The 18,316-nt window shown below is 40.8% G+C and overlaps 1 protein-coding gene across 5 annotated transcripts in view; it reads right to left on the bottom strand.

The window, feature by feature from the left end:
* Positions 1-18,316, bottom strand: part of MCPH1 (microcephalin 1) — a 228,769-nt gene that overhangs the window by 203,777 nt on the left and 6,676 nt on the right. For 4 of the 5 annotated variants that reach the window (XM_032772623.2, XM_075063715.1, XM_075063716.1 and 1 more), the window contains exons 1-4: positions 17,669-17,788; positions 5,903-6,021; positions 1,256-1,340; positions 258-372 (exon numbers count right to left, since the gene is read on the bottom strand). In XM_032772623.2, the coding sequence (XP_032628514.1) occupies positions 258-372; positions 1,256-1,340; positions 5,903-6,021; positions 17,669-17,788 (439 nt within the window). Of the gene's footprint in view, positions 1-257; positions 373-1,255; positions 1,341-5,902; positions 6,022-17,668; positions 17,789-18,316 lie in introns of those variants that run through there. The other variant, XM_032772630.2, reaches the window with a different exon arrangement.

The raw sequence follows: 18,316 nt of genomic DNA, 5'->3' as shown, positions 1-18,316 counted from the left end.
AAAAATTAAGTCCAATACTACTTTTTAAATTACTAAAAAGTAAATTATTCTTTAATATCAAAGCATGCATAATACTTGCAGAAGCTTTTCTTAGTTATTTAACATAATGAGAATTCATATTATAACTTCAATTATAAAGTGATAAAAGTAAAAATAAGCTATATCTTATGAGTTCTCTTGAAACTTAAAACAACAAAGATATTTCGGCATTTCTTTTTGGTGCAGTGTTTAATTTTTACAATCTAACCAGAACTCACCGGTTGCTGTTTTTTGTATATCTAGTTCTTTAGCCATCAGGTCCAATTTTTTTTGTAGTCTTTTATCACTTTCTGGTGTTTTTTCAACAAAGTCTTTGGGCTGCATGCATTTGTGCTACAAGATTAACCACAGCATAAATCTCTCATAAATTAACTTGTACTTAATATTGCTTTATTTTATCATACAGTACAATACTATGTGTATTATATGATCATTCTACATCATTTATGACTCCTGGTAAATCCCATTTAGTCAGCCATGGATAGACCATAAAATGTAGGGAGAAATTTCAATGAGAGTTTCAATATGGATTAAGGAAAAAATGATTTCAGATTTATCAGATTGACCAATAAGCAATGAGACAAAACCACTGTGGACATCTTAATACTCATTTGCAAATATGGAGTATTTGAGACATTTTCAAAAGTGCCTAAACATATGTCTACACTGCATCTGGGAGGTGAGATTCCCAGCGCAGGCAGGCAGACACGCTATCTCTGCTTGAGTTAGCATGCTAGAATATGCAGTGCATGTGTGTTGCAGCATAGGCAGCCGCTCATGCTAGCTGTCCAAGCTCAGACTCAGTAGGTCGGGTGGTTTTGTATTCGGGTGGCTAGCTCAGCTGCCACTAGTGCTGCAAAGTCCACGCTACTATTTTAAATGCACTAGCTTGAGCAGAGCTAGCACAAGTCTATCTACTTGGCCTAAGAATCACACCTCCCAACTGCAGCGTAGACATACTCTAAGTGATTCATGGCCCTAAGTTTCTTTTTCAAAAGTAACTTAGCACCTAGGAGGTCAAGTATCATTGAAATTAGGAACATGTCAGATCCCCACACACAGTCATCCTCAAATCTTTACTCAAACAGATAAGCTTTGCCAGTGTTCTGAAAGTCAGTAATTCAGACTCCCTTAGAACAAGGATGAGGGATGGGAAGAGAGATTCAAAATTAGGAAGTTTACTATTCTGTACATTGTTTTAAAATTACACACTCACTTTTTTAATTAGAAAGGGTAACCCTTCATTAGTGTATATTGCAGGAAATAATGATTCATCGACATGGGTACCAGCTTCTCTGCATCTGTACAATATAATAAATAAGCAGTTAATACATTTACTTTGTTTAGAAATAGAATTTAATTTAAAAATGGTAAAAAGGCCATACCGATTAGCCACAACAAATACCTAAATTAACAGAGAGAACTGACCTAGAAATAATACCTGAAGAGAAGTGGAAAACCCAAAAACTGCCTCTGACTCCTTAGTTGCCCAGCAGGCAGAGAGCTCCTTAAAAAGTCCAGCTGACATGACTTAGCTCTCCATCATGCCAGTGGCCTTGACCTGCATCTGGGAACTAAAGGTCTCCTCTGATCAGGCAGTGAACTTCTTTTGAAGTGCCTATAAATTAAGGACTTAATCTGTTCCCTTGCTAAGAGTCTATTCTCTCAAACTAGGGTCCATAGAATGTCATGGGTAAGCAATAGTTTGAAAAGGAAGAGGAGATGTTTGCAGTCAGGCAGGTGAAGAGAAAGAGGCCCTTTCCCATCTTGACTTTCACTTTTAAACATTCCTCACCCAGTCTTCTCCCAGTTTCCTCACTCCACGCACAGAGATTCTGTGAAGGAACTAATCCCTGACAAGGTCCATTGTTACTTATCCAGCTGACTTTGGCAAACATGCTGCCTCAACCCAGTTAGCTATGTTTCTTCCATTTTTCCTGTTGGGAATTTAACCTGAGAATATTGGGACTAAAATCTTTGTGAGCTGGTGTCCTATCCATCTGTGGTTGTGAATAATTTGAGGGAAGTTGGGACACCACTTTGGGTACTAATATAGAATACACTACATAAAACAAAGAGCTAAAAAACAATATTAACCAGAAACAGTAAACAAGTTTCATTACTCCACAATTTTTCAGTACCTAATTTTTTTACCATAGTCAATTGTATTATGAAGCATTAACACTGCAATAGAGTAATTCAAATACGTGATTCTAGTGACACCTAGTGATCTTACATTTATAAAGTACACATTTTCAGAACTACAGTATAGCATGATTTGACTAATTTTAAGTTTTGGAGTAGAAAATAAACGAACAAATTGCTTCAGGGCCACAGATTTGTTTTATGCTAAACGTGCTGTTTCAAATAGTTAGATGTTAGTACATTAATCTGAATTTACCGGGGTTTTCTGAAATATCAGGCAAAGGCAATTTCAAAAAACATGATAATCAATGAGCTTTAAACAAATGGCTATTATTAAATCCCAGACGCTACCACCAATGGAACATAACTAGACTATCTTAAATATGAAAAAGTTATATTAACAGCACTGAGGCAGAGAGAATTTAAACAAAAGTCAGGAAATGAAAACATTTGTCCAATTTGCATAAGATCAGTTAAACTGTTAATAAAAGCACCTCTAATATTTAATATATACAATGTGAATGAGTCACACATTTCTAAGAGAACATTGATTTGCATTTCCAAACATTTTGTGTAGAAATATGGAACCTTAATGCTACATAAGTATAGTTTTTTTAAAGAGACACGTTGAATTTAGAAATTTCAGTTCTCTGTAGCATCTGAACACCTTTTCTCCAAACTTAATTTGGGCATCTAAGATGAATTTGTGTTTAACACACAGAACTTTCAATACTCTAAGCAGAAATCAGTGCCAAGCAGGTTGAATTGCATAGCATCTCTGATGGAATATTCCTTAAAAACTGGTGAGATAATGTTAACACAGTAGACAAGACTTGGATTTCAAAAGCAAAAATAAGTGTTTTTCTGCTTAATACATGAAATAAAAACACCTTTCAAAGGTTCTACATATTCCACAAAGAACCATTTCTGCTCTCCTGCTTTTGAGTTATCTTTACTTTTTGGCATTTCCTGACTTTTCAGAGCTTAGCCTTGCAACTTTAACATTATTTTAACAGTATTTCTCTGATAGACTTGTAAGTTAAGTGGTGACATTATACTGAGCTCAGATACAAATAGAGGGATTATCCTTGCCCCAAAAAGCTTTTCAAATAAAATTCAGACTGATGAAACAAAAGAGCACTAGAGACGCATGGGTTTGGAGCTCAAACTGTGGTTTTGTAAAAAGCCTTTTATACCAAATCAGGGTCTCATGGAGGTACTCTATGCATTGTCTGAGGCACCTGTAGTGATGCTACTCTCAGGAAACTCTCACTGTCTGGGCTGAGAAATAATTGAGTTTTTCCCATACTCAGCACTTAGGTTTCCAGTATTTATGAAATTATGGTTGATCTGGGAGATATATTCTGCATCAGTATTTGAACTTTATTCAACTAACTGAATAGAAAATTGGCTGATTTCCTTCTGAATGACAGGAATGTGATCAATCACCATAGTCTCTTCTCCCTTTAGCTGCGTCTGCTCAACCACCAGGCAGCTTAATTCCATTTTCCTGGCTATAGATGACATGGTATTTTATTCTGGGCCATGGACTAGTCCTTGTGATATAACTCCCTGACCGAGCAGAGCAACCATAAGGGGTTCACTGAGATGCACGAGTTCCAAAAATTATGAAATACTTAGTGCTCCCCTCTGGCTGAGGAGACAGAGCTTCATTGCAGGCTGGCTCAATGAATGAGCCCCTCACAGGATATAAGGACTATGACAAACCTCACCACCTTCTGCAAGTGTAAGGCTCATTTATTTGACCTGCTTTGTCTAACAAACTAATAGCAGCATGTGTAATATATAAGGCTATGTTTTAGTCACAGGTATTTTTAGTAAGAGTGATGGACAGGTCACGAACAGTAAACAAAAATTCACAGCCTGTGACTCGTCCATGACTTGTACTATACACCTGACTAAATCTTGGGGGGAGAGGGAGGCAGCCTGGGGGGTGCCTCGAAGCAGGGGGAGGGGCAGGTGGTGGCATGCAACCCGGGACGCCAGGAGGAGGGGGGGGGGGTGCACGGCCCTGGCCCCCTGATGATGCTGGGGGAAGAGGGGTTGACAGGCTCCCTACCTGGCTCTGCACCTTGCCAGAGTGGCAACATCCCCCTCCCTCAGCTCCTAAGCAGAGACGTGGGCAGGGAGCTCTGCACGCTGCCTCCGCCCTGAGCGCTGCCTCTGCAGCTCCCATTGGGCTTGAACTGCACCAATAGGAGCTGGCACAGGCAGCGTGCAGAGTCACCTGGCTGCATCTCCACTGGGAATGTCGCCACTTCTGGGGAGCCCCCTTGAGGTAAGCATGGCCCAGAGCCCTCACTCACTCACTCCCACTCCCCAATGCCCAGCCCTGAGCCCTCTCTCACACCCAAACTCCTGCTGGTGCTGCAGGAGGACAAAGGGATTGGGGTGGCCCAAGACTGCCCCAGCAGTAGCTGGTGCAGCTGGCCTGGGGACTGCCCAAGGAGCTCAGGCAGCCCCTGGGCTAGCTGCAATGGACACTGCAAAAGTCATGGAGGTCCTGGAAAGTCACAGAATCCGTGACTTCTGTGACAAACTCATAGCCTTGGTAATATATACATAAAAAATCCAGAACAAAACACTCCATTGTACAATTTCCTCTCCCTAAGGAGGTGAAAGAATAGACATGTGACAGATGTTTATCATATTGCTTAATGCACTACTGGAAGATGCTCAGATACTACAGTGATGAATGTAGTCTAAGAACCTATATAAAACAGAACTTACGCTCTTAACATTGGAACCCCTGTGGTTGCTTTGCTCCCACTTCATTCTCTGGATTATTCAAAGAGAGCAAAAGGTGGAAACATAAATGTAGAAGATCCTCTGACTAGGTCTAAGACACTGCATCCACAGCAACAGCCCCTAGACCACATTTTTTTGAGAAAATATTTGAATTCTGTGTTTAGAAAGTAACCACATGCATCAGAAGAATCTTGACAAAAACTCAAGATGCTGTGGCTAACTGGAAGGGCAAAGCTCTGTATTTAAGTGCTGGCACTCATAAGCAAAAGTGAAAGAATTTTCTTTTGTGCTGGTCAAAACTGACAGAAAACTTCCCTATGATATGGTCATCTGGGCCAACTTCAAATTTGAACTTTTTCAAATGGCTGCTGAGAAAAACTTCCAAACACAGCAGCAATCCACCCCTGCCAGATCTCAGAGGAACCAGATTAAATATGGCCCTCATTCTCTCTCCTGTGCAGGCACATTCTATATGGAGCTGATTTGTAGAAGCAGGGCAATTTACTTGGATTGTTAGAGGGGGCAGAGGGTAGCATACTAGAAGTTGTTTCCTAGGAAAAAGTAGACGTTCTACTGTGCATTTATTCTGCATGATCTCTGTTGCCCATCTGTCCAAAGTAGTTTTGGCACAGGTCTCTGAGAAGGGAGAGTTGTACGAATATTAGAGAATACACTGTGAAATCAGGTTTACATTCACTTCACTTTTCAAAATAGAACCACGCTTCTTCTTCTTTAGGGAACCAACATGCTTTAAAATAGAAATACCAAATGTACATCTCTTCAGTATGACCTCTCAAAATGGCCAGTTAGCCATAGTTTTTTTTGTATATTTAAAATAACCCTCAATTTATATACTCTACTTTTTTTCAGTTCTTAAAAACATAGTACTTGTTTAGATTCCCCCTTCCCCTTTGAAAAAGTCACATTTTTAACATACAGCACTACTCACTTTTCCACCCAGAGTACAGAAACTAGTTTTACTCCAGTCTTCTGTGCCTTTCTCCATGTAGCCAAATGTCCTTCTTTGAAGACTACATGAGTCACTTGCTTGTTAAAAGTTTTTGAAACCTGCAGGATTATATGAAGAAGTATTAGATATTTCAGTTCAGGGGGGGGTCAGTTATATATATTATAACATATATAACTTGCAATAGTCCACTTTTATTGCAAGTAGCAATCCAGGGACCTCATAAAAGTTACTGTAAAAAATTATTTTAAAGCATATTTTGTCAAAGATTGTTTTTATCTTTCCTTTCTCAGCAAGAAACATCCAAAGACAAGCTAATTCAAACCAGTACGTTACTAAAGAAGAGCTTTTACCACCTCAAAGCAAGAATTCCAACACGTAAGGTAGGATAAAATGGACTCAGGATTTCAAACAGAGCTTTGTTCTAGGCCATCACTTTAGCTCCCTGCTGTATCTTTATTTTCAACCCTCCGAATGCCTTGGAAAGCCCTAAATATGACTTCATGCATCAGGTGTCTTAGGAGGTAGAACCAGAAACTAGTCATCATCATCCGAAGTGATCATAAGTGCATCACCATATAATATTAAAGCATGCACAAGGCTGAAGAGTTCTAATGTTACCTCTCTAACTGATTTTCATCCATATATAATTTATCTGTACTTTTGAAATGGCCCTCACAGCGGGCTGGCCTACACTACAAAACTAATCACACTTGTGAAGAATCAAGTTAGCTGACAAGAAAACAACTATATGGTCAGTGTGTATCAGGACAAGTCACTTTCAGCATCGTGTTGACTTTTAAACCTTCACATTTAAACCCTCAGGAACTGTATTACACGAACCACTAAATCATGATAATAGTTTCACCAAACTAAACCTTTACAAACATATAAACATAGTAAAATTTTGTAGCAAATACAAGTCAATGTTTAGAATGCAATTCAAATTGTTTCACCACTAACCATCTTTCTAATGTTCCACACTTCCTTCATCTAAGTTACCATATATACTCATTCATAAGCCGAATTTTTTTAATAATAATAGGGAAGCACCAGAGAAGGAGGCTGGCCTATGAACGGGTATAGAAAGGGAGAGGTGGGACACAACCCCTTCCCGCAACAGAGGGAGCAAGGAGAGACAGCACAGCCAGCAGAGCCAGAAGAGAAGAGGCGGGGCCAGAGTGTCTCTGCTTCTGGCCACACTGCTCTCCTCTCAGCTTCTGAAGCAGGTGCAGCTCCGGCCCCGCCCCACCAGAGCAGGTTGCAGCTGTGCCGCCCGGCCCGTTTTGCCAGAGCAGCTCCAGCCAGGCCAGAGATATCCTCATAGAATCATAGATCATTAGGGTTGGAAGGGACCTCAAGAGATCATCTAGTCCAACCCCCTGCTCAAAGCAGGACCAATCCCCAAATCCCTAAATGGCCCCCCTCAAGCATTGAACTTACGATCCTGGGTTTAGCAGGCCAAATGCTCAAACCATTGAGCTATCCTCCTCTGGACCTACCCAGGTAAGGTGGGAAGGGATGGGATGAGGAGAGTGAGGCAGTCCCAGGCTATGGATGGGGTCATGTGGGAGGTGGTCACAGGGGTTACTCACCTGACTCCCAGCTTCTCCCTCCCAAAAAATTTCCCCATCAGTTGCTGTCCCGGCCCGTCAGGATAAGCAACTGGTGCACCAGGACACTTTGTTTACTTAGGTTTACCTCTGTGCCTGTGTATGCTCAAGGTAAACAAACTAAGCTGCCCACCAGCAGCTTATCCTGATGGCCTAGGAGCCAAAGTTTGCTGACCCCTGAATTATAGGGTCAGCTTATGAACAGGTTATAAAAAACTTCCATTTTTACTTATCCATCTTGGGGGGGGTGTGTGTGTGGGGGTCAGCTTATAAATGAACTGGCTTATGATCGAGTACATACGGCACTTAAATTTTGCTTTTGACAGGCTTGTAAATATTATTTAAGCCAAAACAAAAATACCCACGTAGCCCTCAAAACATATGCGTTACTCAAGAGACTGCATGATCTTTCCGTCATCATCATCATCATCTCCTCACCTCATCCTCTTTGATCTTTTATTGTTCTTGTCAACTTCTCTGAGGCAGGTACTCTGTTTAAGGTTCCAACCATGTGTATAGCACCACAATTAATCACTCTAATAGAGGATGCTGGAAGATTACTAGCATCTTGAAATCTTTTGGTGGGGTTTAAACTGACGCCAGTCTATCAGAAGACAGCTCATATTGGGAAAGCTGTATTGACCTATGCACAAATTATAGTGTTAGACTTGAAAATGAAAGAGCTTTTTGGGACATGTAGAGATTGACCATTTGTCAACCAACTTCACCATGCACCAGGGCCACTCATTTCAAAACACAATTAAAGACTTTGCTAAAAGTTTAGAATGTGTTTTGCAAATGATGAAGAAAGTAGGTGTTTAAAAATGTTTTTTATATAAGTTATCTCCCGAAATGACTAAGAAATCTGATGTGCAAATTTACTGCTGGCTGCCAGAGTGAGTGATATCAAAAGTATCATTAACAGATGGATCAAAAAGGGTTCAGAAGAATTTCAAACTGTATTTTGCTACTTGTGCTGTCATCCACTGTCAGAGAACGCTGAAAATCAGCAGCTCAGAATTCTCAAGACTTCAGTGTAATTATAGCCTGAACTATCTACATGAAATAACACCTTCTTATTCAACAGATCTACTCCGTGTTCATTGTGAGTCACCTTTGCTTTTGCGACAAATTATTATATTACCATGGACCAAGGAGCCATATCCCCATTGTGCTAGGCACTGTACAAACAGAACAAAGATGGTCCCTGCTCCCAAAAGCTTACAATCTAAGTATAAGACTAGAGACAACTGATGGATACAGACATACAGATTGTTTCTTTGTACTCCTCACAATGAGACAACATTGATCTGCATGATAGGAAGTGTTCTGAGAACATCAATGGTCTAATCATTGTCAAGTTTTTCACAGGCATCATTGCAAAGAAGAATTTGAAGGAGGTAACTTTGGGAGCTCCTCCCAGCCATGAGGGACAGCATAGTAGAAAGCATGAAGGTGCTTGTTTGAAAATTTAACAAGTGGGCAAGAGAGAATGGTATCATGGGCCAATCAGAGGTAGTGACAACATCTTCATAGTAAAAGAAAGATAAAGTAAGGTGGGCATAGGTCAAGAAGGGCTTGGAAGTTAAAGCAAGTATGCAGCAGAGAAGGCAAGGAATGCGAAAAGAGGGGAATGACATGCTCAGACTGGTTGGTCTCGAGGGTGTCTTCAAAAAGGCAGACTAAAACTCATAGAAGTGGTAGGTAAGGTCTGGTGGGAAGAATATCTAAGGGAAAAAGGAGTTCAGCAGAGCTGGCAGTTTCTCAAAGAGACAACATTAAAGGCACAACAGCAAACTATCAAGATGTGAAGGAAAGTTACAAAGAACAACAAGGCCAATATCGTTTCATCAGGAACTATTTAAAGATCTGAAAATCAAAAAGGAATCCTACAAAAAGTGAAAATATGGACAAATTGCTAAGGACAAATAAAAAAAGGATATACAAGGACAAAATCAGAAGACTTAAGACACAAAATGAGTTACTCCTAGCAGGGGATACAAAAGGAAATAAAAAGAGGTTTCATAAATACATCGGGAGCAACAGAAAGACAAAGGCAACTGTAGGTCCACTACTTAGTAGAGAAGCAGAGCTAATAATGGAGGACATCAAGAAGACTGATGTGTTTAATCCTATTTTGCTTCACTAAATCGGTAAATTGTGACCAGATACTTAACAAAATTAATATTAACAAGGGGGAAGGAACACAAATCAGAATAGGGAACGAATGGGACAAAGAATAGACAAGTTAGGCCTGACCTAACTTTTAAGTGCAGACCAACATAGCTATATTGACCATGATTGTGAAAAATCTAAACTCCTGACTGACACAGCTATGCCAGCCTAACTCCCAGTTTAGATGCAGTCATGTGAACAGAAGATTGCTTCTGTCGACGTAACTACCATCATTGGGGAAGGTGATGTTCCTCTACCAATGGAAAAAAAATTCTCCAGTTGGTGTACACTGCATCCTTCTCAACCTAAGCTCTGTGGCTGCTATGGCAGAAGAGAGACTCCCCTCCTTCCCAGTCCCATAGCGGGGGCTGCTGCGGTGGGGGAGAGAGGGAGAGACATCTCCCCTTCCCAGCCCTGAGGCTGCTGCGGCAGCAGGGGGAGGGCACATCCATTGCATTAGAAAGGTAAGACTACTGATATTAAAACATGAGTTGTGTGCTTTTATTTGTAGAACAAAAAAATGTTAATTATTGTGGATTTTTTATATAGCGTCTTTATCCTAAGTGCTTCACAGTAGTTTGCTAACAGTACAAACAACATTTGGAAAGATCATTAAGTGGTCCGCTGAGACCCTCAGCAATTTTCAAGTGATCCACGAAAAAAAGTTTGAGAACCACTGACTTGGAGGGTAATCAAGGCTACAAGGAATAGCCAATATGGACTTGTCAAGAAGAGTATTGTCTACACTGGCAGACTTACAGCACCAGTCAGAGAGCGCAGAAGAGAAACCGCTGTTGTGTGTTCACACTGTCAGCTGTCTGTGCAATAGTATATTCACACTTGCGGTGGTATTCGGAGCACTGCTCTCTGGGCAGCTATTCCACAGAGCAGCTCTTCCTCTTCTGACACTAAGAGTTGTGGTAAGGAAGAGGGGGGTCGCGGGGCATCTTGAGTCCTGTCCCAATGACCCATGATGCATTGCTTCACATCTCAGCAATCCCTGTGCTTCCATCCACATTTGGCGCCATCTTTCAACGGTTTGTGTACTACGCACTCTGCCTCTTCGGTCTGCAGGAATGGATCCCACACTGTTGACCAATATGCTGCTCGCTCTCACTAACATGTCATGAGTGGCAGTGGAGTTATTCCTTAAACTACAAAGGCAAGAGGATTGCGACATTGATCTCGCCACGCATAGTAGTTATGACATAAGATTCCTTGTGCATTCACAGAGGTGCTAACCACAGTGGAACACCACTTTTGGCTCAGGAAATAACCAGAGTGGTGGGATCACATCATCATGCATGTCTGGGATGACGAGAAGTGACTGCAGAACTTTCAGATGAGGAAAGCCACATTCATGGGACTGTTGATGAGCTCGCTCCAGCCCTGCAGTGCAAGGACACGAGAATGAGAGCTGCTCTGCTGTTAGAGAAGTGCGTAGCATTTGCACTGTGGAAGCTGGCTACTCCAGACTGCTACCGATTGGTCACTAACCAGTTTGGAGTGGGAAAAATCGACCGTAGCACTTGTTTTCATGGAAGTGTGCAGGGACATTAATCACGTCCTGCTCCAAAAGACCATCACTCTGGACAACGTGCATGACATTGTGGATGGTTTTGCACAAATGGGCTTCCCTAACTGCAGAGAGGCGATAGATGAGACGCACATTCCAATTCTGGCATCAGACCACCTAGCCACTGAGTACATTAATCGGAAGGGGTATTTCTCTATGGCTCTTCAGGTCCTTGTGGATCACGGTGGGCGTTTCATGGCCATTAACGCAAGCTGGTCCAGAAAAGTGCATGACACATGCATCTTTTGGAATACTGGCCTGTTCAGGAAGCTGCAAGCACGGACTTTCTTCCCGGACAGATCGCCATAGGGGAAGTCAAAATGTCTATTGTGATCCTGGGAGACCACGCCTACCCCTTAATACCATGGCTTATGAAGCCATACATAGGGCACCTTGACAGCAGCAAGGAGCAGTTCAACAACAGGTTGAGCAAGTGCAGAATGACTGTTGAGTGTGCTTTTTGCCGTTTAAAGGCCCGCTGGCACTGCCTAGATAGGAAGTTGGATCTGGCCTATGACAATATTCCTATCCTTATAGCTGCCTGCTGTACACTCCATAATATTTGTGAAGGGAAGGGTGAAAGCTTCACTCAGGGCTGGACCGCTGAGGCTTAGCACCTGGAGGCTGAGCTTGAACAGCCAGAGACCACAGCTATTAGAGGGGCGCAGCACAGGGCCATAAGGACCAGGGATGCCTTGATGCGCAATTTGAAGCTGAAAGCCACTAATATTTGTTACTATTCAGTGCTTGTAATGCTAGGAGCTGATTGTGATTGGTGCAGACAATGCAATATGAAGGTTTAAGATAATTGTTGCTTTGCAGGGCTCTGTTTGCTTTCACTTAATAGAATAAAGATTGCTTTCAAACCAAGACAATTCTTTATTTAAAAAAAACAACCACCAAAGAGAGAAAAACAAAAAAACCCATCAGCACTGAGGGGGATGGGGCAAGGGAGGGTCAGAGGACAGTTAAAAATTTGTGTATGTCCAGGAATCATATCCAACCTTCTCCTTTGGAGTACCGTGCAGTAGGTACTGTACTTCAGCAAGGCTAAACTGCAGAGGGATGGGTGTTGAGTGCAGCGGGTACTGGTAGTTCGCAGTGTTGGACTGTGACAGAGGAGGAGTGGAATGCTGCGGGTACAGATGGGAGCCAGGAGGTTGATAAGAGTGTGTTGGCGGGGTCCGAGGGGCACAAGGAAAGAGTTTTGTGACAGCGGCTGCAGGGGAGGGTGAGCGTACAGTATATCACCTGTAGCAAAAAGAAAAAAAAATCTTCATCATCCAGAAACAACCAGAGATAAGTTTGTGATAAGAACCAGCAGATTACAAAAAGAGGTAATCGATGACAAAATTGCCCGGTTTGTTTATGCAACAAATTCTCCTTTCCGTATGATTGAGAACCCAGACTTCATTAACATGGTTCAGTCATTAAGACCAGGATACAGTCCACCCAACAGAGCAGATGTCACAGGCAAATTGCTGGATAAAGTGTATGAAAGAGAAATTGAGCAGTGTGCAAAACTGTTAACCCGAGTCTTGATGGGTGGAGCCAACGTCCACAATAATCCTGTTGTATGTGCTTGTGTGATAACAGAATAAGGGACTGTCTTCCTTACAGAAACAATTGATACATCAGGAAATGTGCACGCAGCAGAATACTTACAAAAAGTAGCAGTAAAAGCTATAACAAACTGCGAAAAAAAATTCAAATGTCTAGTATGCAGCTTGGTCACAGACAATGCTGCAAATGTATCCAAGATGAGAAGAAATTATTTAGAAGAGAGTCCCAAGCTAATAACATACAGCTGCAGTGCTCATTTGATGCACCTCCTAGCCAAAGACTTTGTTGTGCCAGAAATAAAGGCTACTGTTGTTAAAATTGCAAAATACTTCCGTAACAACCACTTTGCACCAGCTGCTCTGAAAAACGTGGGAGGAATCAAGCTAACTATCCCACAAGACATGTGATGGAACTCAGTAGTGGACTGTTTTGAGCATTATATCAAGAACAGGCCTAAACTGATGAGTTTGTGAACAAAATAGTGAAAAAATAGCACTGTCACAGCCAAAGTTCTCAACATTGAGCTTAAGAGAAGTGTTGAACACATGCTGAGTACCTGAAGCCTATTTCTGTAGCCTTGAACAAAATGCAAGGAAATAGCTGTTTTATTGCTCACGCTGGAAGAAAACAAGTGAGATCTTAAAAGGAGAAATATGCAGTGACAGAGTTAAACTACAAGCATTAAAAAAAGAATGGGACAAGCACTGTCTCCAGCTCATTTTCTTGCAAATATTCTCACCTCTATACATAATTTCTCAATACTCAGTACCAAGGTCAAACCTTAACTGCTGAAGAAGAGGAGTTGGTTATGACATGGACATCCAGCAATCATCCCTCCATAATGCCAACTATAACAAACTTCAGAGATAAGAGTGAACCATTTAAGAAAAATATGTTTGCTGATGATGTTTTAAAGAAAGTCACACCATTGAACTGGTGGAAGTCACTTAAACACTTGGATTCAGAAGTGATAATCTCACTTTTAACAGCAGTTGCTTCTTCTGCCGGCGTACAAAGAATATTTTCTTCCTTTGGACTAATTCATTCCAAATTGAGAAATCATTTGGGACCTGAAAAAGCAGGAAAGCTTGTTTTCTTTTCCAGATTATGAACAAACAGGAAAATGAAGGTGAAGACGACTGAGTTAGCTGCAGAAGCCAATATTTTAAGTTTCTCATGTTGACCTGGCTGACACAGTCGATTTAATTTTAGGGTTTTTTTTAAATATTTCATTTAACTATTTTAGTTAAATCATTTTAACAAAAACAAACCTGATCGTAAAAAACTTGAATATTTAACTAAATTCAAAAATTCATATGCTTGTTTTGTTAAAATATTATATGTCTGCTGTTGAAGAAGAAAATCCAGAATACATAACTTTGTTGTTTCAGTTATATAAAACAATTTAAATGTCTGTCTGGTGATTTTCTCCTCTTAATACAGCATGGCAAGAAAATCCTCCAAATATTAATGATTAACCTGTTGAATTGGAGATAGTTCACCTCACAATGACTTCATAAATATCTGCTTCAGTTACCTTTGGTAAATGAAATAAGCAATCATTCATTTTCTGATATAGCTGTAAAACTAATCTGAAAAGTTTTCAAAATCACTTCTAAAACGTATAGTGTATACATTCTAAAAATGGAGCCTCCATCTATCTCGGAGTTCTGAAGAATATGTATTAAGGTTAAAACAACCAACAAGAATGCACTTTTATGTAGAAATTCATGATTAAATTGAGTATTCCTGACTAATGATTTAAATCAAATCCACCCTGCCTGGGACACCAGAATCCAGCATGATGCCACTGTGCCTTCTTTATTCTAATCCCAAGAGCTGTCCTGACCAGACCAGGCCAGAGAGAGGGACCCAGGTGACACCTCCTCCAGCCCTAACTAAATCCCAAACAACTGGAACGTGAGACTGGCTCCTCCCAACACCCAAAGTGTCCTTTTCCTTCCCTGCTTTATTTCTTCTGTTTCCTATCTCTATCCGTTTTCCCTTCTGCTTACTAAGAAAGTCCGACTTAGCTGGCCAAGACTGTATATTTTCTAACACTGCTGTAACCCTGTGGCCAGAAAGAAAGCTAAATGCAGTGCCCTAAAGCGCTCAATTCTGGTAAAAGTTTGACAGGTCTCTGAGTGGCTAATAAGACCACCGTGGCGCCTGTGTTTTTCCAGCACCGAGATTGCAAGTGAAAGTCAACATCAGAGACAGAAGCTGCATTTGCTATTTTTGCTGTTCTTTCCTCTGCCCTCATTTGTCGTTTTGTCTTCTAAAAACCAGAATCAAGCTGCAACAACAACTTCAGGGCACCTCAACCAACTTTTGCTCCTTTGCACAGAATGGACAGTTATAATCTTTGACGCCACCTAAAAGGCTGTCAAAACAAGTTTTTCCCTTATAAAAATTCTCTATAGCTAAAGGAAAGGGAACATTGGATATGGTTAAAATGAAAGCCTTAACACTTTATTTTTCAAATTTTTGAACTGATTTTCCTTCTTTTTTTATTTTTATTTTACTGAAGTTAAACAAATGTGTTTCCCACGGTCCTAAGCAGGCTGAAGTCTCTGTATATTAAACCCTGAATTTTTAAAAAAAACTGTTCAATGCTGGAGAGATTCAGGGTCATGTTAACTTCTTTGGGCTCATTTATCCCATTTAAATTAATACAACAGGGGGTTATCCTAGGTCCTCTACTATTTTCTTTAATGACCTGGATAACAGCATGGAATGTGCACTTATAAAATGTACAGATGACACCAGGCTGGGAGGGGCTGGGAGGACAGAATTAGAATCCAAACCAACCTTGACAAACTGGAAAATTGTCTGAATCAATAAAATGAAATTAAATAAAGACAAGTGCAAAGTATGCAGTGTTATAGCCATGTCAGTCCCAGCATATTAGAAAGACAAAGTGGATGAGGTAATATCTTTTATTGGACAAACTTTTGTTGGTGAGAAACACAAGCTTACACAAAACTCTTTTTCAGGTCTGGGAAAATTAGGCCTGGTCTACACTACAGTTAGGTCACCCTAACTCTGTAAGTGGCCACACTATAATGTTGCTAGCACCAATATAAGTCACCCACTACACTGCCTTTATAACTTTACTTCTGCAAGAGGCATACAGTGTAGGTCAACATAGTTAGGTCGACACAGAGTCAGTGTAGACACTGCATTGACTGTTCTGGCTGTCAGCCCCATTGCTCCACGGTGCCTCACATGGTCAGTTAAATTGGTGGAAGGGCTCCTAGTGAGGATGAGCACCACCAACAGAAGTAGTGTGGACATGAAAAAACAATTTAATTACTGCGATGGCTGTACATCAACATAACTTAAGTCGACTTAATTTTGTAGTGTAGACTTGCCCTTAGAGTGTCACAGCTCAATAGACATCGTGACAGATTGCTATTGTGCCTTTAATGTTGTCTCTGAGAAACTGCCAGCTCTCCTGAACTCCTTTTTGTAGGCCAACTGAAACAGAGAAGTCATAGGTAAAGTTCCATCAGCTTAGAGTCAAGCTGGGATCTTTCCTTCTTTCACATCATCACCAGCTAACAGAGATTCCGTAGCCTGTGCGGTCAATGACGTACCAACCCCTTTCATAGACTTGCACAGGTGTCTAGCTGTAATTTAGTAAACAATTTTTCTGATTCACATTGTTAGAGCAAAGGTCAACTATTTGCTTATGTCAATCCTCTGCTTATCATCCCAGTAGATCCTTGCACACACGTAGCCCTTGTTGAATGCACGTACACAAGATACCCAGTAAGAAGATGTTAAACAGATCCAAATTATCTCTAAAAAGGAATTCAAGAAATGAATGGGCTAGCACGTAAAGTTGTTTGTAACTTAGTATATAAAGCCTGCTCTGCGCTAATAAGGTGTGTTTTTTCCCTCTGGCACTAGCCGAGGAAAAAGCACCCGTTCAGCTGACCGATAATAAGTTTGGTACCCGTCTTCTTGCCTTCCGTGCCTCCTTGGGGTAATTGAATAGCTCCAGGGGGAAACGAGCCCGTTTGGCTAACAACATGAAAGATAGTGAACAATTTTTCTGATTCACACTCTCTTAGATGTGAAGCCCATGCATCTGGACTTTGCTGGACTAACATGAGTAAACAGTAGGTTTCCCTTTCTACTCCAGGCCTGTCTCCTTCCGTTCAAACTAAAATCTCAGCCTGTCCCTCTGACATATCCTCATGGATGTCTAGCCTCCGGTTCAAGCTCAGCATGGCTAAAAAATGAGGGGGAAACCTGGAGTTAAACATTTTTACACTTGAAAACCAAACACATTAGAGATATTCACCACTGAAACACATACACAGAATTTCCCAATACTATTTTTATAGTCACTTTTCAGAGCAAAGCCACATTAGTAGGGATGTTGGCAGGAGAGTGGGTTGACAAGGTTAAAGGTAAGATTGTGGTGCCTGGTCTGGGATTTATGATAGTTGTAGCAATGATAAAGTGGGTGAGAGTCCATGGAAGGGTACTGGATATGTCCTGGTAAGCAGCTTAGCTTTTCTTTTCCTTGCTTTTGTGGGTTTGTGTCAAGTAGGTTATGTTTAGCAAGCCTAACTGCTTCACAACAAGGTGTTCTTTGGTATACTACTATATAATAGAGTTTAACACATTTCCCATCTGCCATACACATTCATGAATTTGAGTGATGGTAGCAGTATTGACTCTTAAAACATCCCTCCTAGATTAACCCATACATACAAAGAGACATACATGACAAATAAAATATGCAAGCTACAGTTTGAGAGGGAACTTTGCCCTCCTGATTCATTTACAAGAAAATTATTTCCTTACTTTTGCTCCCATATCCAGAAGTTGTTGTGCAAATGTTTTTGAATAGTTCTCTGTTCTGTTGGATGACCAAACTTCTACATATGCTGAAACACCTGGGGAACAAAAGCTGTGTATTAGCATGTGCTTTTGTCTATGTATATTGAAAAAAAACTTACTCAAGTCTCTTTTAAGACCAGATTCTGCCACTCTTACTCATACTGAGTAGTAACTTACTCTGTAAGAAGTGTCACTGTGTGTAAGCTTATCACCAGCAATTACATGTGTTTAATAAACTTAACACCATGCATCAGCAACAGAAGGCTTTTAAGACTGGTTTAGAAGGGCTGCTAGAATTTTAGTAAAACTGAAACTGACAAGTTTGGCGAATACATTGCTATGGTTGGCCAGTTCAGCCTGGTGAGAACATGAAAGTACAGCTAAATCTGGCCTTCCAAAGACCCAGATGCTTTTGTTTGACTTGTACCTCAGACATGCCAAAAAGCCAATCACAAAGTTCAAATGGATATTAAATATGGGGCTTAAAACAGGACGGTCTCCAGCATTTATTTCCTGATCAACCTCTCTTTTTTTAAAATTTATGTTCTTAGGTATTTATACGGTCCCCCAGTAACATGGCATCTGAGCACCTCAGTGTCTTTTTTTTTTTTT

Source organism: Chelonoidis abingdonii, chromosome 3, assembly GCF_003597395.2.
Source record: "Chelonoidis abingdonii isolate Lonesome George chromosome 3, CheloAbing_2.0, whole genome shotgun sequence".
Lineage (NCBI taxonomy): Eukaryota > Metazoa > Chordata > Testudines > Testudinidae > Chelonoidis > Chelonoidis abingdonii.
Note: the sequence above shows the minus strand (reverse complement) of the source record. Positions and strands in the feature narration are given on the sequence as shown.